Here is a 26247-nt window from a genome sequence, read left to right as displayed (position 1 = left end):
TCTCAGCTCCTCTCAATAAGCCAGCGAATGTCATGTCAGCAGTTTCATCTTCTGCCTCACAAATGACCATAATGGCCAACACAGCAATAGCCAAATGGCACATTAAGTTATATGGAACGAATTAAACTGAATTACACACATTCGCTTTAAGGGAAATAATACTTAAGATCAGCTTTTCAGCCATCCCTGATGGCCATGACTACTAGATTTAAATAAAAGAACTGCACATAAAAGCCACCTTGACTATCTTATCACCATGAGTGGACATCCAAAGAAAGATTCGAAATTCTGTTTGTTCACTGGCAAAAACTGAACGGCAATGCACCTCCGCTACAGACAGTCAGTCTGAAAACTTTATTACTTCTCAAACATAAATACAGACGAGAATAGATTTCAATATTTACAAAATGTCAAAGTCAAAAATAAGAATAGGGGCCTGATTTTTCCATTAGGCCAAAATAGTTTTTACTTTTCTAACATGTCTTATTGTCAGACTGATGCAGTTGCGTCTCACACTACAGTGCGATCTTCACGAGGTCTTCTTCTGTAGAATCGCCCTCACCAGAACTGGATCAGCTCTTCCTTTGGTCTCTTTCTGAACCAGACCCATCAACTTGTTCAGAACTTTTTTGTTCCCGCTTCTGATCGCCTGAACCTGCAGAGAGGCACACAGAGGGATTTTTGGACATGTTTTTGAGATGTTTCACTCATGATTACACGCGACATTGTGGGCCCTGACCTCATCTGGATGCGAGTCCACCACCTTCTGGCAGATGATGTGCAGCTGTGTGGTGTCACTAACAAGCCCCAAGTCCTGCTCTTGGGTGATCTGCAGGGCTGTCTTGCCTGGTGACCTCCACATCTCCTGGAACACCTAAGAACACGGAGAAACCCGTGAAACGCAGGTGAGAAGTAGAATACAAACAAGCGGTAGCTGGGTTGCGTGTGTTGAATGACAGACCGAAAGGGGATAATTGCATTGTCTGTGTAGCTGACTGACCTGCTTGGCAACTGAAGAGGAGATGTGTCCCGTTTCCTGGAGCTCCAGCAGCTCCGCCAGGGCAGAAGGAGAGATTGGGCTAAAATCAAATTAAGGTGGTAATTTAATCACACTTTAATAGATGGACTTGAATTTGTGATATAAATGGTAGAAGAGATGGGGAGAGGATTGCACCGAAAGGACAAAAGAATCAATCAACATTTGTGATTTGCCTGCGATGTTTTGTCTTTTCCTTGCCTCCGTGTTTATTCCATAGGCCAGCCGTTCCCAAAGTGGGCTTCATGGAGCACCAGAGGTCTACGATCCATGACCGACACATCAGAAAAATAGTTTTCTGCATCAATAAAAATGTACCCTTATATTGTGTGCATTACTTGCACCAACAAAAACTCTGATATGTTTGTGACACATCATCTCCACCTGTCATGAGATCACCCATTTTTCCTCAGGGGGCAACGAACCATTGCTGCTGTTGCTGCATATGCAGCTATGCGACTGACAAGCACGGCGAAATATTCGACTCAGTCCACGCTGCGAGCACAAACCAGTGACACTGAAATATATATGCAGGGTTTTCTGGAGCACAGCAATACTAAAATGTATGATCTGTTAGAAAAACAAAGTTGTGATGACAGCCATGGTGTGCAATTGACCTAAAATTATATACCTGATTTTTGCAATATTAACATAAATAGGTCTGAAATATTTAAGAAAAAGACAATTTTCAATCGTTTCAATAACATCCAAGAGTACAATGGTACTAAGGACACTGTTCGAAAAAAGGAAAGGACCACTTTGAAAAAATATCAGATCTCAATGGGGGGAAAAAAAACATTGGCTATGTGTAGTGATATGTAATGTATTAGAAACATCTTGTTGAAAAACATGAAAATGATCAACCTACATAAGACTGAATTAAAAGACACTGAAATCAAAGTGAAAAAATGATGTGGCAGGCTAGCCCATTTTGCAGAAATTTTATGTTTAAGGATCTTCTACGGCTTTTTCCAGCTGTCCTAGATTAACTGTCCTTCACCTGGAATCTGCTCCATGCTCTTGAGGCTGTGCTGGGAGACACCATGAACCTTCAGGCAATCGCACATATTGATGTGTCATCTTGAAGGACTTCAGTAGTGTCCAGGTATCACCTCATGTTAACAGTAGTGACACTGACCCTAGCCAAATTCAATACTAGTGAAAAACATGAGGGGAGGGGATGTCAGTTGCCTCAATCTAGTCTTGAGCATTTAATATTCGAAGATGCATTTTCCTCATGGCTACTAGATGAACATCACCAAAATGCCAGTTACAAACAATCAGTGTAGACTCTTCTCTGGTAAAACTCATCCAAAACACTCTAAGAGCAGCAGTATTCGTCGTTATAAACAAGGGAAGTGATTGTTAACCGCCACACGTTTTTGGTTTAATAGCAAAATAAAAAAGAAAGCTAAAATGGATTATGAAACTCCCAAGCTGTCCGTCAGCCTCAGAGACATCTGTAAGACAACTGCTGCACTGCAATCAACTGAATAAAAAGCAGAGATTTTTAAATAGCTTGAAGTGATGAGATGAGATAGCCTTTATTTGTCAGTTGCAGGTCTTTTGCCCACAACCGAGATTGACAGACCTTACCGACCGTACATATAATACACAAACATCACATTGGGGAGACAGGTCAGGCTAGGTAGAGAGGAAAAAAAAAAACATCGAAATGTGTAACACAAAAGGATAATACAGGAATGCACAGATATCAACACACCATAGCACAATAAACGCAGACAAGCAACATGGGAAAGAGTTCCAGTGTGTACATCTGATCTGGGACTGATCTTTGACTGCGCCTCCAGCTGACCCGATGTCCACATCAGAGGGGAGGTAAGCGTTGGAGGTGGTGTTGGATCCGGGGTAGGGAGGGTGATGCGTCAGTGAGTGCTTATCAGTATCAGTATATGTATGTGTGTGCGTGTCCATAGTTCAGCTGAGACAGTGTCCTTCGCCCTGCCAGGCTAAATAAACAGTCTTCCAGCCAACCCAGGTGGCCTTGTAGGGAATGGGAAGGAACAGACTCAACACAGTCGTTATCAGGGTGTTGTTGTTCAGCTCCAGCCTTGAGCCCACAGCTGGCGCCGAAGGGGTAGCCGGATTATGATGGTAATTTTTCTTTTTGCAACAACTCATGAGCATTTCAAGCTGTTCTTTAACACTCCAACACTGGTCTCTCAATCTCCTGTTGGAGAACCGCGAGTTTCTCCATGATGTTATTAACCTTCAGTTTCGTGGTGTTGTCATTCTTTTGCTCAAAGAGCAGATTCTGAGACCTCACGACTGCAGTCAGCTGTTCCAAGATGTAATCCAACTTCCGCTCAGAGGTGTTGTTCTGAGTATTCACTGCAGCCGTAAGCGCCTCCAAGCTCTTAACCATGCTGCGCTCAGTGAGCCCTTTCTGAGAAGTCGCGCCTCGTCCCATCGTTTCAATCCCAGCGGGCAGCCTTGAACAGCCGGTTAATTCTCGAATAAGCCAGGGCCAAGCCAGCTCCGATCAGCAAGAACCCTGTTACCATGGTTCCGAATAGGTAGATATCTTCAGCGTCCTCGATCGACAGTCCCGCCAGGCACACGATCCTCCATGTCTGCCACCTGTCCATCGTGTATCCGGCAGGGAAAGTCCCTCCAGGGCACTCGGGCTCTCCCGAGCCCAGACTTCTCGTTGAGAAAAGGGTGTCAATAGCATTCAGAGACCACTTGATCAAATCCATAATTCTCTTTAGGTTTTAGAAACGGACTGTGAGGGAGTGTTCCAGGGAAAAGTAATACAAAAAAAACCCACGAGACTACGAGACTAGACAAGGACATAAGAACTAAGCAGGGAAGATAAGGGAGAGGAGAAGGAGAAAAAGTGCGTCCGCCTCCTCCGAGAGCAAAAAAAAAAAAAAAAAAAAAGTCTTGCACAAATGGTCAAAATAATTATAAAGTAATGAATACATCTCTGAAAATGTTACAGGCAATATTATAGTATATATAATAAGTTAAGAATCAACACCTGTGGGAACCCCTCGTGTTTTTTAGTAACAAAAATGATGAATAACTGTTTAAAAATGCAGTGAAGTGATTAACTCACTTCACTTTACACACCAATCAGGGAGAGAAAGCACAAACCTAGCCTCAGGGCATCTCGAGCTAGTCTGCTCCAAGTGCTGATCTCAAGCCTGGAGGGTTGCATCAGGAAGGGCATCGTGGGTAAAACCTATGGCAGATCAAATAAGTGGATCCGTCTGCTGTGGGAAGAGATTGGGCTAAGATGCTACATGGAGCAAAATGAGCCGTGCCTTCTAGGTCTCTCATTCCACGAGAAAGCACAGGTGACTGGTGCCGCCTATTGGGAGTCTTGACTCTGTTTACTACCCATGTCATTTATGAAATGCAATAATCCTGGAGTGGATTTTATATACAGTGGGGCAAAAAAGTATTTAGTCAGCCACCGATTGTGAAAGTTCCCCCACCTAAAATGATGACAGAGGTCAGTAATTTGCACCAGAGGTACACTTCAACTGTGAGAGACAGAATGTGAAAAAAAAAAAAAAAATCCATGAATCCACATGGTAGGATTTGTAAAGAATTTATTCGTAAATCAGGGTGGAAAATAAGTATTTGGTCAATAACAAAAATACAACTCAATACTTTGTAACATAACCTTTGTTGGCAATAACAGAGGTCAAACGTTTACTGTAGGTCTTTACCAGGTTTGCACACACAGTAGCTGGTATTTTGGCCCATTCCTCCATGCAGATCTTCTCGAGAGCAGTGATGTTTTGGGGCTGTCGCCGAGCAACACGGACTTTCAACTCCCGCCACAGATTTTCTATGGGGTTGAGGTCTGGAGACTGGCTAGGCCACTCCAGGACTTTCAAATGCTTCTTACGGAGCCACTCCTTTGTTGCCCGGGCGGTGTGTTTTGGATCATTGTCATGTTGGAAGACCCAGCCTCGTTTCATCTTCAAAGTTCTCACTGATGGAAGGAGGTTTTGGCTCAAAATCTCACGATACATGGCCCCATTCATTCTGTCCTTAACACGGATCAGTCGTCCTGTCCCCTTGGCAGAAAAACAGCCCCATAGCATGATGTTTCCACCCCCATGCTTCACAGTAGGTATGGTGTTCTTGGGATGCAACTCAGTATTCTTCGTCCTCCAAACACGACGAGTTGAGTTTATACCAAAAAGTTCTACTTTGGTTTCATCTGACCACATGACATTCTCCCAATCCTCTGCTGTATCATCCATGTGCTCTCTGGCAAACTTCAGACGCACCGTTCTCATGATCATTTTGACCCCACGGGATGAGATCTTGCGTGGAGCCCCAGATCGAGGGAGATTATCAGTGGTCTTGTATGTCTTCCATTTTCTGATGATTGCTCCCACAGTTGATTTTTTCACACCAAGCTGCTTGCCTATTGTAGATTCACTCTTCCCAGTCTGGTGCAGGTCTACAATACTTTTCCTGGTGTCCTTCGAAAGCTCTTTGGTCTTGGCCATGGCGGAGTTTGGAGTCTGGAGTCTGACTGTTTGAGGCTGTGGACAGGTGTCTTTTATACAGATGATGAGTTCAAACAGGTGCCATTCATACAGGTAACGAGTGGGGGACAGAAAAGCTTCTTACAGAAGACGTTACAGGTCTGTGAGAGCCAGAGATTTTCCTTGTTTGCGGTGACCAAATACTTATTTTCCACCCTAATTTACGGATAAATTCTTTACAAATCCTACCATGTGAATTCATGGATTTTTTTTTCACATTCTGTCTCTCACAGTTGAAGTGTACCTCTGGTGCAAATTACTGACCTCTGTCATCATTTTAAGTGGGGGAACTTGCACAATCGGTGGCTGACTAAATACTTTTTTGCCCCACTGTACATATATATATTTTTTTCACTGTAGACAGATTAATACTTCTGTCCAAAGTATCAGGTAGTGTTATCATTTCATATATCCAGCAGGGCTAATATTCACATCATCGCCTCATCTTGTAATATTTCTTTTTGGCTTGTGAGGACAACTGATCAGGATATAAATATACATGAGCGCACTGAACGTATCGGCAAGATCAAATACTCAGGAAGGCACTAAGCTTTTGTGTCTCCTGTCGCTGTTTCCCCATCACCCAAGGCAGGGCCAAGACAAACTACAAAGAGAACGTGAAAAGGACAGCAGCAGGTTTTTGACAAGCATTCGAGTTAGGAATAAGAAAACAGCCGAGTCCAGTGGACTGAAGATGAAAAAGAAAACATCTGATAATAGACCGCCTGTGAGCAAGAAAACTCTCCTTGTGAGCAATGAAGTCGGTTCTTCGGAATCCAGAAAATGATGTTAAACTAGATGATAATTCAGAGGCTGAAGGGTGAGAGTTGCAGCACAGCTGAAAAGTTAACAGAAATCAAAGAATGAACAGATGAGATGAAAAGAATAATAAGTGGTGAATATTCTGTGAAAATAGAGAGCTAAAGGTAATGCAATAAATAGTTGATACATCCAGAGTCTGCCACTTCGAGCTGCTTCTTCTTCTCTTTTTTGATAGAATTATGCAAACTTAATGAAAGAAACCTGAATATTTCACGACAACTCAATTGAAAAACCTTTTTGTAACAACAGAAGCTTCAGCTTCAGATTTAAGTTCAGCAATAATCTCCCCATATGAATTAGGTGGTTCAGATAAAGGGATACTTTTGCTCATCCAGCTGTTGGGGACAAAACCCCCCCAAAAAGGAAGCTGGGATCGAAATAGGGGACCCTCATTATATTTTTTTCACATCTTCATATTTTTAACATTACCATCATGTGGGCCTGGTGAGACATTTCACAATTCTGTCATCATGCTGTCGCCATCCTGCCACAAATATGCCACTTAGTTTCACTCACAGGCAGCCCCCAGCAGTTTCCCTGGTGGGTGGGAGGGGGGGTTCTGGGAGAGCGACATGTCTGAGCTGGATGAGCTCTTAATGACATGTCTGGAGTTTCACTTCTCTAGCTGTCCCACCAATATGCTTCCCAATTTCTCATTTCATTAATCCAAGTCAATGGCTTAGAGCCAGAGGAGCGAGAGGAAATGCGGGCAGGCCTGACAGGGCAGCAGAGGTCATGCATCAGACATTACTGTAACACTTGGAGAACTTTTATTTGCTAACCAACTTCCGGTTATTTCCTCCCTAGCTCCGAATACTCAAAATATTCCTCCAAGTACTTATATGACTCAGTTTCTAAACCGCTTGCCACTCTTTGTTTTTCTTCAACCCTCCTCCTTTCAACCAAAGCCACTGCAACGTTACGCATAAATAAACACGAGCTTCTTTGGAGTTTATTCGCACACAAATGCTTCACAACAGTCTGGCAACGGCAGATAAAGCAAAGCTCACACAGCATCTGTGCTGACGTCAGTCCATTACTTAAACTTCATGTGTTGTGTAATGACTCCGGCCTTTAATGAGTTCAAAGAAATTATCATTGTGCTCCATTGCTAATCTCAGTTGGACCAACAGCTCAGACGCCTTTGACCGCCCTCATTTTTCTTTTAGCTGCAGTAATTATTGAACTGCCACTGTAGGAAAATTGCTAGACTGAAAGCGCTGAAATTAGTGTCGGACATTTAGCGTCACACAGTGCCATAAACAGAAACGGTGGGAGACAACAGGTGTTATTTATTCATAGCTGGTGGCCTGAAATGTACCTTTGTCTGTGTGTGCGTGTGTTTTTTTTCTTTAATGTTTCAAGTGTAAAAGGTACCATGGCAACTCTTTTCATACCAAATCAAAATCTCTTTAATGTCAAGAGTGTTTTAGAAGATCTTCAAGCTAACAGGCTTTCTTATTTAGGGAGAGATCAAGCCTTCAAAAAGCAATTCTCCAAAAAGCTTTCTCACTGACAGAATTAATGAATATCCCAGCTTGCTGTTGTATAGTTATGGGTGAGAGTTATTTATGTATCTAAAGCTGTAGTGCTCTCCCTTTCAGATAAACATAAAAAAGCCATCATTCAGAACACTCCACCGCAAAGATAACATCTTTTTTTGGGGGGGCTGAAAGGTCATTAATCCAGTGCAAATCATCTAGGGTGTAACTAGTTCAATAGTTCAATAACTTGGGCTTTAGTGGCATCAGTCAAAAGTCTGCATCAGCAGTTCGTTTGTTTTTTTCTGAACAACTGCACTGCTGTTAGGATCAGCTGTTTGACTTGAGCCTTACAATGATCAGCTTATTCAAAGCTATGTGTTTATCAGCTGATGAGTTACGTCCTATCACACACACACACACACACACACACACACACACACACACACACACACACACACACACACACACACACACCTAGCCGCTTATCCCAACCCTAACCATCAAAAATGAATGCCTAACCTAATTGTAACCCTGACACTAAAACCACATTTTGAGTCTCAAAAATGCCTTCAAACTCGTGAGGACAGGCACTTTTGTCCTCCTAAGTGACTGCTGGTCCCCACAAATATAGTAACGTTCCAATTTCGGGTCCCCACAAAGATGTCTAGTGGAATTTTTTTGCAACAAAGAATCAATTTCTTTGTTACAAAAAAAAAAAATCCCACTACAGTGGAGTTTAACTTGTCAGACCAACTTATCAGAATTTTAACTTCTGAATGATGATGCTGTGAATGACGGTGAGGGTAAGGTTGATCTTTACACTGTGGCTGCTCCTCTCTTTCAGTCCATCATAACAGCTGCACAATTGCCTCCGAGCCAAAAAACTGTGTGCATAATGTTTTCCAGCAACATAATGTTTAGACAGCAGCCCCGGTGTGTAGCTGCAATTTAACAACTTGAAAGAAACAGCTGTAGGTCCCACCTTTGTTGGGATTTCTGATTAATGAGACAAATGCATTGCAAACATTCAGAATGTTCTTATGTTTTCTTTACATGAGTTTCCTGACACTCGAAATCCAGTTCATTTCTTTTATTTAGTAGTTTTCCGTCTGAAACAGACTGGGTGCTTCAGGGTCTAATGAAAAGGTGGAACAGAAAGGACTGGTTCACTCATTCAGTCACAGGAAGAATGTGGAAATCCCAAACAGCCAACTAGGAGGTTAAAAAAAAAGGGACTTTGCTACTGTGAGGCAACAGTGCTAACCACTGCACCACCATGCCACCCATGAGACCCCAAGTCTTTACTTGGCGGTTAGATAAATGCTCATCCTGGAACTTGGAGCATGTTTGTGTGTCAGTCTGTGTCTCACCTTTGGCACACACTCATGTCTTGCTGTTTGAGGTGACCCAGCAGCTCATTTGTTACCCAGCCAATCACCTTCCTTGGCTCCTTCTTGGTTGCCTTTAACACAGCCTCAAAGTAGTCCACCAACCCATCTTCATTCTACATTGACATAAAAAAGTGATTCCTTCACAAACATATTATCTAATTAGAATCAAACAAGCAGAGCTCATCAGTATACAACTACATCCTGTTAAAGTCCAGCAAGCTACACAAGTAAGACCTGATCAACTGGCTTTTAAAGGAAAGAACTACCTTTCCTCCCACTGGCTGGTTTCACCCAGTTTCTCCCACTCAGAAACTCACCACCAGAGTGAAGCTGTGCTCAGGTAGGATGCCGTACGTTTGCACCAGCCTGTCTCTTTTGACACTTGGTAGCTCTGGCAGCCCTTCCTTTATCTTCTGCACCACTACCACCTGGCACGCATCAATGCAAGTGGGCAGTGATGCATTATCCTCATACAGAATCAGAGGGGGCAGGTTGGGCTCTGGCATAAACCTGAAAAAGGCAGGAGGGGTGAGTGAAAACAGGGAACAATGTTTTATCAGCAGTACGGGTAAGTTTGGGGAAAAAAGGTTGTCTTGTGCTGTCACTTGGCCACCTGATCATTCGACTCCATCAGCCTTGAACCTGTCAATCATTCCCCTACCTAAACTACAACACATTCAACGTCGGTTCACACTTTAGGTGAGGTCTGTTTAGCTACCTGTCAATCTCCAGACCCCAGTAAGAGGATCTTTCTCTGATTTTATAAACACTTACAATATGAACTTACACTCACCTGTAATCCTGAAGACCCTCTTTGTCCCTCATAGGTAGAGTCTCCCTAGAAGACAAGGTGGCAGTATCAGAAATGATAACTCAATATGTTTGTTTCTCTTGATGAGAAGATCAAACAAACATGAAAATACTCAAAACAAAGAATGAACATATGTGTGGGGATCCCTTTCAGTGAGCCTGCTTTTCTTCAAACTAGTGGCATCAGATCTGTGACCACTTTCACAGGAATGAGAAGAAAGATCCACAGGTCATCACCCCACACTGTTTAGCATGCTTCACCATGTACCTCGGATATACAAGACCTCATGGGAGGGAGGTACCAGAGGATGATCAAGGCCTCAGCTGCCTTATTCTGTGAGCTCATAAGCTTGTGAGTAGCACATAGCTCACAGATAACACAGAACGACGGCAGCATCCAAATGGCTCTATTCATCATCATTACCATGATGGTTCGTCCTCAGCAAAGCTCACGACTAATGAAGCAGGCAGAAATCCCAGTCACAGGGTGCTGTAGCGGTTACATCTTGGCATGAAGACGCTGCTTTTTCATCCTCTTACCCTGATTTGGAATCATACGCCCGGGTCTCGTTTTGCACCGTCCCTCCTCTCTGCAGGACATCAATCTGTCTCTGGATCTCATAGTCTGATGAATATCAAGGAGAACATGAACACAAATTCAGAACCGCAAATATAATTTGGTGCTAAATGCCAAACACCTGCTGTTATACGCCGGTGATCGTTGACTCTCTGAGTGCTGCCACATTATAACTCTGATAAACAGCCTTTTGCTTTCCCTGTGACTTTTAAATATCAGTTCAGCCGCAGAGTAAATGTGAAACAACTTAATTGATAAATAACTGAAGCACAGCGCTGCTATATGCCAAAACGCACTTCCAAAACCTGCATCTCAAGTACTGAAATTTTCTGAGACTACTAGCTTGTTTGAAGTGAAGCTCAGTTAAAAATCAGCAAAGTTATAGCTGACACAAAATCTATGAACAGCTGCAAGAAGTCAGTTGATCATCACATGCTGCTATCACGCAGCTAATTGTTTGTGAATAGCTGTCAGTCCAAAAAACTTACGCTTCACAAATTACTGTCAGTTTCAACTATACTTCCTGTCTTAATGCCTCTTCATGAATCCAGCAATTTTGCTTTTACTAAACTGGGTCTATTTCTAGGCACTGACATAGTAAAAATATGATGGTTATGTCACACTACGCATGCTTTTTCTTTGCTTTTCTATAGCTATCAAATGAAAAAGAGGAATGTATAAAGCCACATGAAAGGGAAATATTGGAGTAAAAGTAACAAGATTTATTCCTTCCAAGGTAACCAGACTGATTGGAGACTTCGGGAAGTTAGGGGTTCAACCAAGTAATAATCTGGTACAAGTATTTAGTTCATGGATTTAATTAATAAATGCAGCATGACAATTATGTTTTCACAGAGCTGCTAGTCAGATTAAAAATGACAAAAGTTAAAACTTTTTATCCCAACTTTGCTTCTTTCAGCTGCTCCATTTAGGGGTCAGCAGAGGGAACCATCTGCCTCCATCTCACTCTCTTTCTGGCAGCTTTCTCTGACACACCAACCCTGTGCATGTCATCCTTCATGACCTCAATGAATCTTCTCTGTGGTCTTCCTCTTTCCCTCTTGCCTGGCAGCTCTGTCTTCAACATCCCCTATCCATTATATCCACTTTCTCAACCTTGCCACTCTAACCTTGTCTCCAGACTGATCAACCTGATGTACTCATTTCTAATCCCGGCGGCTCTGGTCACTCCTAATGACAAATAAACATCTTCAACTCTGCCAACTCCAGCTCAGCCTCCTGTCTTTTTGTCAGTGCCACCATCTCCCTCTCACTGCCATTTCATAAACTTTGCCTTTCACTCTTGCTGCTATCCTTGGGTCCAAAAATCACCTCTCTTGTGTACCGTCCTTTGCTTTGGATGGTTGACCCAACATATTTAAACTCTTCTACCTTTACTCCTTGCAGCTTTGTGTTACCTCTGCCCCCTTCTCACTCACACGCACATGTATTCTCTTTTGCTTCTACTGACTTTCATTGCTCTGCTCCCCAGAGCACACCTTCACCTCTCCAGCCTCTCTTCCACCTGCAATGTTGTCTGCAAACATCATAGTCCACAGAGTCTCCTGCCTGATCTCATCTGCCAACCTGTCCATCAACACTGCAAACAAGAAGGGGCTCAGAGTAGACTTACCTCAATCTTGAACCCATCAGTCACTCCTACTGCACACCTCACCACTCTGTACTCATAAATGTCCTGTACCACCCTCACATAGTTTTCTGCCATTCCTGAGTTCCTCATGCACTTCCACAGCTCCTCTCTTGGCATCCTATCATATGCTTTCTCTAGGTCCACAAAGACCTCAGTGCAACTCCTTCTGACCTTCTCCATCCTTCTCCATCAACCTGCTCAAAGCAAACATATCATCTGTAGAGCCCTTTCTGTGCATGAAGCCATACTGCTGCTCACTGATCGTCACCTCACTTCTTAGCCTTGCTTCAATAACTCTTTCCTATAACTTCATGGTATGGCTCATCAAGTTATCCCTTTTTGGTGACTAAAGCTCTGCACATCACCCTTGTTCTTGAAAATTGGTATCAGTGTGCTTCTTCCTCATTCCTCAAGCACCCTCTCGTTCTCCAGCACTGTGTTAATCAGTCTGAATAAAAAGTGCATTGTTCTCTCTCCTAAACATCTCTGTACCTCCAAAACTATCTGTACAAAGTTCTTGGATGCTGCCTCTTAATTCTCTTATTCATCTTTGGCAAATGAAAAACTGTCTAGATTGTATTCCTCCACCAAGCATGGGTGAAGTTTGCACCCACGCTATTTTATTATGATCAAGGGTACATTCAGCAAATGTTTAATATTTGTGACACAGGGATGTAAAAATAGAAGTGATTTTACTTGATTGATTGATTGATTGTAAAGGAAATGTAAGTGTAAAAATTTGAGAGCCAGCTTCCAAGTTTTGGATTTTTGGCTAATAAAGCCAGTCTATAGAACATCTGCTACATATGTCATGTCAATAGTTCAACAACTTAATAACTGTCCTAAAAAGTCGTGCAATCTGAAGAAGAAAACACTGACAGCTTGTTCATTTTACCTCCGCTTTTAATGCAAGAGCCATAATCAAAGTACAGCAGCACTGTGGAGAGCATAGTAACCAACTGTGAAGTATTACAATAGAATAGCTGCACTACAGCGTGTGTCAAAATCAGCTCAACATATCGTAGGCACAAGACATCTTGACCTGGACAATATTACCACAAGCTGGTAGATGCAGCTACCACAAAACGCAAAACTCTATTTCTAAACACTATTTCATCCTGAACATGACCTGTTTAAATGTCAACTAAAAAAGGACTAAAATGTGTGAGCAATCATGCGTGCAGTTAAGACCCTTTCAGATAAAGTAAATTCAAAAAATAAATGAATAAATGCCTGAGGCGCTTTCTGCTATCCTTGCTACTGAGTCTCAAAACTTTTTATCGGTGCTTACCTATAGCTCTGGCAAGGTATCGAATGCTGTTGATGTTCTTCACCTCTGTCCTGACGCCCAGTGGCTCTCCGGGTCTGTGCACAGAGACGTTGGCATCCACTCTCAGCTGCCCCTCTGAGCAAAAAGAGGTAAATAGATGCACGCGGAGAGAGTTAAGTTTAGGTTTAGAAGTGTGGCAGCTTGGAAGCACAAGAGAAGGAGAGAGACAGAGAGTGATTTCCATACCAGACATGTTGCCTTGACAGGTGCCTAGAGCTTGCAGGATGAGCTGCAGCTCTCTGACAGCTGCAGCAGCCTCCTCTCCACAGCTCATGTCTGGCTCCATCACCAGCTCCATCAGACCTACACCTGAAGACAGCAACGTTTCACATCTCAAGGGTCTGGAGCTCAGTGATAAACCCTTGCTTTGTTGATTAACCTAATATTAGTTTTTAAAAATCAAAACATTATCACTGGAATTCTATGACTTTTCCAGCTGCTGCTGCTGTCTGTCAATCATAAAAACATCTTCTTAAAAATAGTTTAATTTCTTAATCAAAAGATGGTTTAGGAAAGTCAACTGCCAAACACCTGCTGCTACACGCTGGCAGCCCTCAGGCCTCTGAGTGCTGACACATTATAACTCTGAGGTTTTTCTTCCAGTGACTTTTAAATACTAGTTCAGCGGCGGAGTAAACAGCTAATCAATGAGTAGTAAATATGCAGTAAATACAGTATTTGCCGGTGTCCATTTTTTTAGCTGTAGTTCTTGATAAAAATAAATCAAGCAAAGACCGGTTTAGCTCAGTGACGGCTTTTAAATGGCATCAGGAGAATCACAGGAATAAGCTGCCACTATTGGATGTACAAGACAGATGAGCAGGACTGATTTATCATTGATTTTTTTCCATTGAGCAGACTCTTCCTCTGTATTGCTACCTGCTCTGTTGAGGTCTATGAGTGTCTGGCTGCGGACGTCATCGTGGAGACTCTTGCCGCTGTCCTGTTCCAGCTGAATCTGTTTGATGGTCACATTTTTTCTCATCACCTGGTTCCTCTTTTTCCCTCCAAGGAGGCTGTAAGTAAGCACGCCATCTACTGCGATTGGCAAACGTTGTTGAGTGATCTGGTATCCAGCCTAAAACAAGAAAATACAATACAAAAAAATTCAATAAAAAATAGAACCTGAAAACATGCCCCAACTTACTAGTGTGATTAAAAGACATGTCCTATAATTATTATGTTAGCTGCTATGTGAATTAAAGTATAGTGAAATATATGAGTGCTGGATAGCTGGTTGGTTGAAGACTGGTTTGTTAAATGTCAATATGGCCCACATATCTCTGAGGAATGTTTCTGGCACCTTGTTGAACTGGTGCCATGAAGAATTAAAGCAGCTCTAAAAGGCAAAAAAAGGGTCCAATCCAGTACTAGCAAGGCATACCTAATAAATTGTCAGTGAGTGTATGTGTGTTTAAAATAGGAATTTCATCTCCTTTTTAACTGAATGAAGAAATGATCCTTCACTTTGTTTAACCAATACATCCTTTTAATTATAGAAGAAAGACTGTTTCGTGAAGTCTTGCAGTAGAGTTTTTGCAGCGTCATGGCTGCATGTAAAGGTCTGGCGGGGATCGTCAGTTAGACACATGCTTATGCAGTCACATCTGCTCACAATAAAGTCAATGCACAATAAAGTCAATGCTCGGCTGTCATAATGCAGAAGGAGCTGGCATTTCACTCAAGGTTTCTGCTCACAAAAGCACAATATTTCATGAGCTCCTCTATTCCTAGAAGAACCTGCTGCCCCGAGTATTAATTTCAACGTTACCACGGCAACCACATCACAAGACCTAAACATTAATCACACTTATGCTAAGGAGACTGAGGACGTGGGAGAAGAGATTGGGGGGGCTGTTAGTCACCGGCTTTTTGTACAATGCGCCTGATCGACACAATCAATCACCTCCACAACTCCTCCTTTTAAAAGAAACAGGAAGAAAACAACACAAGATTCCTGGGGATGTTCTTTTTCAACTTCTGCTCCTCTTGGTGGATTTGATCTGTAAATCTGCAAGATTTTGTGACTACCGTTGCAGCTCATCAGAAATCCCCCCTTTCCCACTTAATCCTTTCACGAGTTTTGTCTCTGGTCATTGAAAATGACAATTTCTGCAGGCGAAAGTGCAACCAACTACTGACATTAGGGAGCATCTGAATAAGTGGAGACCATTTACATTTCCTGCATAATAAATCAGCTGCTTTTTGGATGAGCCATGTTTGCTGTTAACAGCATCCTTGTACCCACATTAAGCTTTCGCAATTACTCTGTGACAGCACACGGAGCCCTAATGAGCACTTCCTGAGACTCGTACAGATGCGTGTCTGCTCACACGCCGTTTCAAGCAGGATCAAACGCGCGCACACACTTTCAACTCTTTTCCACATTGTGAGCCCCTGAGTCATTTTCTGACTCATTCCAAAGTCTAAACAAACAAGACTCAGTCGGTCGTCTAATTCCTCGCCCCTGCACACCGATGTTTTTCCTCGGCTACCCCGCCGAGGTCACAAAGACATTTCATTTCTCTCATTAAACACAAGTCAAAGCTTCAATGGCCAGGCCATGTCTGTTTATTTGGAAACTTAATATCTCAAGGAAATTGTAATTATTTAGATGAGCGTGGAGCTGCTGAGGCATGTTATTAAAGGGCTGTTAAAAACTTTATATATGTGCCTTGCCTGCCATTTCAATTCAATGAAGGAATGCTGCTCGGACAGCGGCATTAATCATTTAATGAGCAACTGTGGTGTTTTACAAAATGCAATCAGGGATTTCTACTGGAACATATCAATAATGTACAATGCAATTTACAAATGTATTTTTCAAGGGCGGGATAATTTCTCCCTCGATCCTGCTCCACGTTTGGTTTTTACGAGCACAGACTGCACTCAAACTTTTGGTCGAATGTGAAGAATATTCCATCATCTGCATAATTAAAGCCACTCTGACTCTGAGATTATCAAGCTGCTTCACTAAGACAGACCACCCTCTTTAAGCAGCTGTGAGAGTAATGGAAACTAAGTGATTATAAAGCAGACTACACTAGGTATTTAAAACATCAATAAGGCTTTGGGATAAAACCTACTGGCACGAGTTCTCAAAAGAAAAATAATAATCATAATCCTGCCGTGTGTGTTGAGGATGAATCCAAAGGAGATGATGTAAAGTTCTGCAAACATGCAAGGAAGCGAGAGGAGCCCAACAATAATCCCCGCTCTTCTGGAGGGGATTTTGCTGGAAGATTGATGAACTTTGAGAGGAGACAATGTATCATTTACAACAGTGAAAATGTGCACTGCTGCCACAAAATCAGTAATTCCCCTAAAATTAAACGGGAGAACGTCAATCTGTAAAGATCTGCATATAATGGATGTTCTTCATCATGCTTATGCAGTCACATCTGCTCACAATAAAGTCAAGTTAGATGAGAAAGTAAATAAATAAAACCACCAGCTAAAGGTTTTTGTTTTTTGCTTGCTACTTCAAGAAAGTACTCTCCATAATCAACTTCTTTGAGCAGTTTCACTGAAATATGGTACACTCCAAAGAAAATGAAACTTTTATTTAGTCCATAATTACCCTCTTCATTACTTTGCCCAAAGCTCTGTTAGCAAAATGTCTTACCAGGGCTGGCTACACTTTGAAAACAAACTTGAAAAGTAAAATTCTCTTACACCTTTCTTTTGAGAAATTTCTAGATTTATTAGCAGGAGGTCTCTGTTGGCTAAGTCACTGTAGAGCTCCCATGACATTTTGTCTGTTCCACCCAAGCCTTAAAATGTCATTTATAATGGCAGTAAAATTACCCCAGGGCTACTGAAGGGTTGAGAAACCTTTCCATGCAAGCACTCCATTACAGAAAGCAAAGTGAATATGACTTGGGCAAGACAGTTTAATGGAAATATCACCGTTAAAGAGGGTTTTTTGGGAGGTTGGGGTATCTCTTCCAGTATTGCTACTATTCAGCTTATACATCCTGCCGTTAGATATTTAAATACTGCATGCCCTGGCCCCCTGTGACATACTCCTGTGGGGGCCATGGCTGCTGGGGACGTTTAGCAATCCTCCTTACCTTCTTTCATGTTCTCTCTTACATGTCCTGTTTTTTTTTTTTTTAAATTTTAAATAATACGTTTAATTCAACATTCACTTATTAATTTTTCTTCTCTCACTTCAAGATAAACAGTTTATTTTTCTCTGTTTTTCTATTTATGCATGACTTTGCATGTTGATACACACCACAGCATATAGACATTCAGCAGCCAACTATAACATTAGAGCCTGCAGTCACAAAGGCCTTGTCACTTTTGTTTCCTTCTTTTCCCATTCGGTGCATTTTTCTTTTCTTTTTTAAAGCCAATCCCCAGTGATTTAAAAAGTGCAGATGAGATGAGAATTAGCACATCCAAGTCTGAGTGCGTATTCCAGGTCATGGAGCAATTACTGCACCAAGTGAAGGGAGTTTAAGCATCTTGGGGTCTTAAAAGCTAAATTAGGAGTGTGTTTGCTTTGCAGCGGGATGCTGTTTGGCAACACCTTTGAAAGTCCTGGTTAATGAATTGGATCTCTTGGCTGCATTTGTGGTGTTGATCTCTACTGGCATGTTTTAAATGCAATTTTCTGACCACCAGTTTTGGTGGGTCAAAATCTAGTAACTTTTGTATTATGCTTAGCAGGTATCTGTGGTTCTGTTTGTGAGATGCTTAGCACTCTACTCTCTGGGCTTCAAACCAGCAACATGATATGATGCTAACAAAATCTCCAAGCAGAGCTTCAGAAACCTATGGCTGACATCACGATGGCTTTGTCCATTTTTTTTCTTTAAATACACTCGATGAGTTTAGCACACACTCGATCTTTACACTGCTACAAGTTTTGGTTGGGCTGGATCCGTTCTGCTGCTTTAAGAGGGGGTATTCAACAGTAACCATATGGATAGTTTCAATTAAGAGCGCGATAGCCAACATTACAAAACACAAACATCCACTTTAAGAAAATGGCTGGCAGCCAATATCCAAATAGAGCCTATTATTGGTTAATGACTGGAGATTATTCAGCCTCTGCTCACCCAACTATTTTACTTTCACTATTTAATTTACAATTTATAATATTAGCTCACAGTTAATATGATTAGTTGTGAATCTGTGCAGTTCCATCCAGTTACTTTATGTTTGGTTTTTCCAATTCTGATAATGACTGAAATTAAGTAAATAAAAGAGAGCAAGCACCAAATTAACAGCATGGAGGAGGCAATGACCTGTGGATAATAAAAAAATTGAAGTGAACTGAAGGAAATGAGCTGGCAAGTTAAAAGCACTGGTCATTTTCAGTGTTATTTTTCTGTGTATGTGGGGAAAACACTGCTTTTTGCTTCTTCTGCAAGACTTGCTCACCATTTAAATTAGAGCTCATGGCTGGGAGAGTTCACCGGAACAGTTGTGATGGAAAGGCGGGAAGCAGACGAGCACAGCTTGCATAAAAGTCAAAGCAAGGAAGCAGCGTGGAGGATGATAATGAGTCCTGTCTCTTAGATAACCCATGTCTCCTGTGCTATCACTCTCCTTCCCACCGATCCCTAGATGCTGCACAGAAAGTGACAACCGAGGACAGGAAAACGAGAACTTACAGGGAGGTCAGCGTAAAAGTAGTGTTTCCTGTCAAAAAGCGACTTCCTATTTACGGCGCAGTTGAGAGCCAGTCCTGTCATCACCGCTGCTTCGACGCAGCGCTTGTTCAGGACCTGGGGACACACGGGGACATTATGGGGACAGATGATCTAAGAATGACAGGTTACGTTTATTCTAATCACATGAAGCATAACTTACAGGTAATGTGCCGGGTAAGGATGCATCGAAGAATGACACCAGGGAATTCGGAGGAGCCGAGAAGCGAACCGGAGCGCCAGAGAACAGCTTGGTACTGGAGTTAATCTGAGCATGAATTTCCAAACCCACCACGCCGACCAGCTGCTGGGGAGCACTGAGACACGCGGTACAGAAACAAAAAACATGAAAGAAAATTCAACTACACAGGTGGGCTGTATTTGTGTACTATGGCAAAGGAAAATACAATCTGGCTTTGAGGTGTTAAGGAAATGAGCAAATTTCGTGCGGGTTATGGGTTTGAAGTGTGTTTAGATGACTACAATTACACTTTATAATTGGCAGTGCTTTTGATGTACACTGTTTTCTCACAAAGGAAGCAAAAGCACAAAAGAAGTTGAAGAAGAAGAAAAAGAAGAAGAAGACGTTTTGTCCTTTTCCAAAGAGTTTGCAAGGACATCTTCCCATATGGCTCTGAAACTACGTTCAGACACTAAGACCTTTCACCTTGAAAGGCCTTATTCTGTCAGTTCATATTCTGCTTTAATAAATTCTGCATTCAATAATGTATGCAGAAACCTGTGTTTTGTTTTGTTTACAGCTGTTGTCAAATAAGCCAGAGGCTGGGCTTGGAGACTATAACTTAACTTAAGCCCTAAAAACTTTATTCTGACCTACTATGTGGCCCACAGGAACAAATGCAGGTAGGCTGCAAATGACACAACTTTATGAAACTACACTTTCTCAGTTCATTAATAAAAACTTGAAAAACGCCATAACAGACTCAAAGATGAATGAATGGCACAGCACGAGTCAAAACAGCTGTTCAGTTTCTGGCTTTGCTTTTGAAAAGTTAGTGTTTCCACTTCTGGTCCCACTTACAGTTTCTTGGTAGTGTCGTGGTGTCCTGACAATATGAAAGTTAAGCTCACTTTCAGGCACTGAGGATTTTTTTTTAATCAATCATCTAAATGAAATATAATCCTAACAGAGAGAGTAAATAATAATCTTCTTTAGAGCTGTTCGATATAACGATATATATCGGATGACGATATAAAAACATCTATCGTTTCATTTTACACTATCGTTTGTTTGGTGGTGTCGCAAAATAAACTGTTTACGGCAATATTTTTTCATCGTTCTGATGGTCACTGTAGTGGCTATATTAATTTCTTAAAGTTCTCTCTTTCTTTTATATGTAATATAACCACACTACGGACAGACAAGCGCCTGTTTTTATGCGTTGTCCTTAGCAACAACGACGGTAACACCTTCGCGTGTCCGCTTGTTTATGTTCCACATAAACCTTTCACAATAAAGCTCAAGATCCTGTTGAGACTTTTCAAAATAAACTGAATCACGTGAAAGAGCAGATTATTTACGGATGAGAAGTAAAAAAAAAAAAAAAAAAAATAGCTGCTTTTTGTTTGTATCTAGATACAAGCAAAAAGAATTGCAGCCACAGTTATATCTGTGACCACTGAGAAAAACTAGTAGGAAAGCTTAGTGTCTGCAACAGATGTTCTACTCAGGTGGCACTTTGATGTTCAATTCAATTCAATTCAATTCAGTTTTGCTTATGTAGTGCCAAACCACAACCACAATTGCCTTAAGGTGCTTATACTAAAGTAAAGACCCTATAATAATACAGTAGTTATTTAAATTGCATTATGTTGTAGCCTTGATTTAATATCCTAAAGGAGTATGACTGGTACATAGTGGACTGATATTGTGTAGTTTCTCTCAGCTGAAACATGCACGCAATCCTAAAGCACTCTTCAGAGATGAAAAGCTTAAAATGTCTGTCTGCATTAATCTGTTTAACTCGTGGCATCCTGTTATTCAGACACAGACTGCATTTGATGTATGATACACTGCACGACAGTAACATGATTTCTGCCACAGATGTAAGAGGCTTGGTGAGCATCCTGAATGAAAGGCTCCATATTGTCTTATTCTGTCTCCGTGTAATCTTTCACATTGCACCACATGTTGACGTCATCTGTTATTACAGTGTTCTAACGGCATCCTGTGACCATGGCAGATGGATAACTTGTCTCTTCGAGTGACTCTATGGACAAAAGCACAGAGACTGCTGTCTGTACTGTTGCCTTAACCCTTTGAAAAGCTAAATAAAACTGATAAAGACAAAATCGCCTATGCTTAGCAAAAGGCACCCCCTGGTATCAGCAGGTCTCTAAATGTCCTCCTTCATTACACCCATGAATTTTCTCTGTAGTCTCCCTCTTTTTCCTCCTGCCTGACAGCTCCATATTCAACATCCTTTATCTAATATAGACACACAATGTGTGTTTTTTCCTTAGCTGCTCTATAGCTTTCACATAAAACAGAGTAAAAAGAAAAATAACTAATTTTAAATTGGGCTAGAAGCATAAAACCACATGAAACTGAACTAATTAAGTAGAATAAAAGTAAAAGTAATAAATTTTTTTTTTTTGCTCCAAGGCAACCGGTTGAGTCTCCGGGAAGTAGTAAAAATCTGGTACATAACCATACCTAAACTGAAACTATGATGGTAGTTTTTTAACAAACTTTTTAACAAATTCACAACAACCCTCAGCATGTCCTCCTCTACCTACATGAATCTTCTCTGTTGCCGTGCCTGGCAGCTCCATCTTTAACATCCTTTGTCCATTGTATCCACTATCTTGGCCACTCTGTACACATCTAAACCACCTCTGAACTGACTCTGAAACTTTGTCTCCAAAATGGTAAAACTTGAACTATCACTCTGATTAACTTATTTCTAATACAGTCCGTTCTGGTTACTCACAAAAGAAATCTAAACCCCTCCAGCTCAGCTTCCTGTCTTTTTGTCAATGACACCATCTCCAAACCATACATCATACATCCCACTACCATCTTGCTGCTATCCTTGTGTCATAAATCCCTTCTTGACACTAATCTCCGCTGCTCCACCCTGCCTGCACTTTTTTCTTCACCTCTTTTGAGCGTTGTCCTTTGCTTTGGTTGACCCCAACTTCTTTACCTCTGCTTCCTGCAGCTTTACTGTTGCACCTGTTGTACCTCTCTTCCATGCACACGTTCTATCTTGCTTCTACTGATTTTCATCCATTTTCTCTCCTTTATTATTCCTCATCTATCTTAGGTCAAGCCCTAAGAAAATCTTTGCCCCGTTAGCTCAGCCACTAGATTTGTATCACCTTCATAACTACACAGCAGAGTGGCGCAGCGGAAGCGTGCTGGGCCCATAACCCAGAGGTCGATGGATCGAAACCATCCTCTGCTAACTGTTTTTAACCGAGCCACAAGATAAAGCTTATACTCCAAATGTCGTTTAAAAGACTAATAAACGTATATTAAGCTGTTCGACCACATGAATGCATAATGTTCAGGGCGTATTTTGTTGATGAAATCGCGAATCATGTCGCATACGCAGTAATGTTCTTTTGTCTGCAGTGTTTTTCACCAGGCTGACCAGTGGAGGCTGCCGTTAATGACTTTTCTCACCCGGCTGGTGTTAATAAGAAGACCCTAAAGAGGTATTATTATAGCTCAACACCTAGGCAACATGCAGGTTAACCTGCAGGTCAGAGACGATAAACACACGCACACACAATAACCCAGCACCCGTTCTTACCTTCGTGCCCTCTGCGGGAGTTGAGCGTGGCACTGTGGGCTTGTGGTACTCACGGCCCTAACTGCGTACGAAGCCTTTGGACGCAAGGCTGATATTTGTTTTATATTATTGAGCAGCTCACTTGCTGCAACACAGGAGGCAGCCATGTTGGTGTCGCTGCTCTGACAAACACGGGAATTGTAGTTTTTTTTTAAGTAGCAGTTAGTATATAGGCCTACGCCGCTAGCTGAGGTTTAAAACTACAAGCCCCAGCATTGTGTATTTTCCAGCTTCCGAGTAAAGAGGCATCATTTCCGGTTTGAGAACTGGCGGGACTCCTTCACTGGATAGGAGAGCGGCGGGTTGTTTACAAGCCTCGGAGTTTGTTTAAACACACAGAAAATGATGGCAACAAACGGAAAAGACGCGTGTGGGGTCAATGAAGAGGCGCACACAGCTGCGGTAAACGGAGATGGTGCAGAGGCGTCGCCGCAGTCGAAGCGGCCGCAGAGGTTCACCTTCAGCTCCGAGCCCTCCATCGAGGATATTAGGCGCATGCAGGCCGATTTTACGGACGAGCGAGACTGGAACCAGTTTCACCAGCCCCGCAACCTTCTGCTGGCCATGGTCGGGGAGGTGGGCGAGGTGGCAGAGCTCTTCCAGTGGAAGGGAGAGGTAGCCGAGGGCCTGCCGGACTGGACCGAGACCGAGCGGGAGCAGCTGGCGCACGAGCTCAGCGACGTGTTGATCTACCTCGTGGAGCTGGCCGAGAAGTGTCGCGTGGACCTCCCACAAGCGGTGCTCCATAAAATGGCTCTAAACCGTCTGAAATACCCCGCCAGCAAAGTGCAGGGGTCGGCCAAGAAGTACACGGAGTATAAAGACTGATGGACGAGGGGGGGAGCACTGGGGGAGTATGTTTGCTGGACCTGCTGCTGTTTAATAAAGACCCACAAACGCTGCACAATCACAGCTCGGTTTAAATGACATTTTCTGGGTTTACATGTTAGGAAACCACGAAAACCTTCAACTGTTGTGTTATCTGGGAGTTATCCGAACTCAAGGAATATGTTGGCTTTTACTGAAGTTCACTTTTAAGTCCCGAGTTTTAGTCTGACCTTCGCTGTGCCTCTGTTAGTTTAAGGTGGGACTGTTGCGCGTCGCCTTTCGGGGGTTTATTTGTCACTAAACATTTTAAGTTATTTAGATTGGCTCCAGTGTCAGCACGGAGTGGAGTGTTGATCAGTGCCAAACTGACAGTCTTGTCTCTTTTTTTCCATCCAAATGTATCAGTATATTTTTCAAATTTGGATGTTTTTATCATTTTGTCATAAGTAAAAGTTGAGTCTGAGTCATGTTTTCACTCTTTTGTCAGCAGGTTTGTGTTTTTAAGGATGAAACTGGATTAGTAATCTGTTAACCAGCCTGCAGTTGATTAAGCAGTCTTGTACCTTAATCGATGTTTTGATTTCAGTCACATGTCAGGTCATCTTGCTGTCCACTTTATTTGCTGATTCAATAATGTCTTATTATTCATGAAAAGGCAAGTTACGTCCATAAATCAGGACATTTGTATTTGGGCTGTAATAAAGAGCAGTTACAATCCATCCTTTTTTTTTTCTTTTACAAGTTCTTTCTAAGACACTATAATCACGTGGAAGTGTCCCACACTCACATGAAAACGAAAGGTTAAGTGAAGTAAGGATGAAAGGATCCTGTATTTGAAATTGTGTATATATAGCACTGTGCAAAAGTCTTGAGCCACCTTTAATTTTTATTAAAAATCCTGTTAAAACATAAATGTATATGGAAATTCAGCATATAAGACAAAAGCAGTTTGTATAATTCTGCCAATCTTAATGTCCATATTTGGTATGATCGTCTATTTTTCAGCACAGTCTAAACTTATTTAGGCAGCTTCCTTTCATTTCTTTAAGTAGTCTTCAGAAATAGTTCTCCAGGTATCTTCAAGGACATTTAAAGCTCTTCTTTGAATGTTGTCTGGGTTCTGGTAAGACCTTTCCATGCGATATGTGTGTTTTTCTATCCAGATATGCTTTTACTACACTGACATTGTGTTTGGGATCATTTTTATGCTAAAAAATGAAGCTGTTGCCAATGAGATACTTTCCAGGTGTATCACATAGTAAATCAAAATCTTATGATACTTTTCTGCGCTCATATTTACATCAATTTTGACAACATCCTCTACACCACTGGCTGCAACCCCAAACCATGACAGCCTAAACTGTGTTTTACAGATGGCTTTTTTTGGTAAACAATGTTGTTAAAGGCTAAACCTACTAAATCTAAACCAAATGAAAGACTAAAAATTGCAAAAATTATAACAGCAATAAATCACCACTTCCCTTTTCGTTTGCAGAGACTGAGTGCTTTTTTATTTAGTGTACATTTGGCTAAATGGATTTACAGTTTTACCTCTTGTTCATCTATTCATGCTTCTCTATGCTGGTAGTTTAGTTGTTTTGTCTAATTTAAATCAGCATTTTTTCAAGAATCGGGGTGAAAAGTGAATCTCTTGCTATATTTCTGCATGCAAAGATTTTAAAAGTAAAATGCATTTGGATGCTCAAGTGAGGCATTTAGCGTAACGCTGAAGCGTCTGATTTTCTTCGTTTGATGTGCTCCGAGATGCAAACATTGCCATCAGCTGTGTATACTGGCGTTCAGCTGGAAGAATGAGTCATCCACAGGCTGCAAAGGAGAACAGCCATGCATCAATAAGATGCTGCTGTATGCGAGCTGAGCCTCACTTCAAAGTAAACAGCTTTATTTGCAGCGTCTATGATATAGCTTTCCACTTTTAAAAATAGGCAGTTGCCCATATCTGGTGGTATGCATTTGATATGAAAACTCCTCTCTTCTTCATGTTATTTGCACATACAACTTCTTTATTTGAAGTGAAGGATTATATAGAAGAAAAAGAAGCAAGTGTGTTTGTTTCTGCGTTAATCAAATGAAGCGCAGAGCTACCCTAATTTGTTGTACATCATCCATAACTCCCACACTAGTGCGAGTTTTGTTCCTCGGCTGAAAGTGAAATCCGTTTTCGTTTCATCCAAAACAACAGGCAGAGCAGACAGCAGACGTATGTGCTGCACAGGGAACATCATTGCACAACAGCAGTTTGCTCTTAAATGGATGATCGTGACACTTTGTAGGTGCT

The 26247-nt window shown here is 41.8% G+C and overlaps 2 protein-coding genes and 1 non-coding gene across 3 annotated transcripts; 2 read left to right on the top strand and 1 right to left on the bottom strand.

Annotated features, from left to right (window-relative positions):
• Positions 1-331: 331 nt before the first annotated feature.
• On the bottom strand, positions 332-23252 carry gatb (glutamyl-tRNA(Gln) amidotransferase, subunit B). Its single transcript, XM_040023847.1, has 13 exons — positions 23082-23252; positions 19463-19616; positions 19264-19377; positions 14516-14714; positions 13823-13945; positions 13598-13711; positions 10619-10703; positions 10062-10106; positions 9586-9778; positions 9248-9381; positions 1001-1079; positions 740-874; positions 332-655 (listed from the first exon to the last, which is right to left on the bottom strand). The coding sequence occupies exons 1-13, from the start codon at positions 23225-23227 to the stop codon at positions 530-532; spliced, it is 1647 nt and encodes a 548-aa protein (XP_039879781.1). The 5' UTR covers positions 23228-23252; the 3' UTR covers positions 332-529.
• On the top strand, positions 22659-22730 carry trnam-cau. Its single transcript has one exon. It is a non-coding gene; the product is annotated as a tRNA-Met (tRNA).
• A 190-nt stretch (positions 23253-23442) lies between the features above and the next one.
• Positions 23443-24667, top strand: dctpp1 (dCTP pyrophosphatase 1). The gene has a single exon (XM_040023849.1). It carries the CDS (start codon positions 23463-23465, stop codon positions 23946-23948), a length of 486 nt encoding a protein of 161 aa, XP_039879783.1. The 5' UTR covers positions 23443-23462; the 3' UTR covers positions 23949-24667.
• Positions 24668-26247: the final 1580 nt, after the last annotated feature.

The sequence above is a fragment of the Simochromis diagramma genome, unplaced genomic scaffold (assembly GCF_900408965.1).
Source record: "Simochromis diagramma unplaced genomic scaffold, fSimDia1.1 OVJJ01000302.1, whole genome shotgun sequence".
Taxonomy (NCBI): Eukaryota; Metazoa; Chordata; class Actinopteri; order Cichliformes; family Cichlidae; genus Simochromis; species Simochromis diagramma.
Note: the sequence above shows the minus strand (reverse complement) of the source record. Positions and strands in the feature narration are given on the sequence as shown.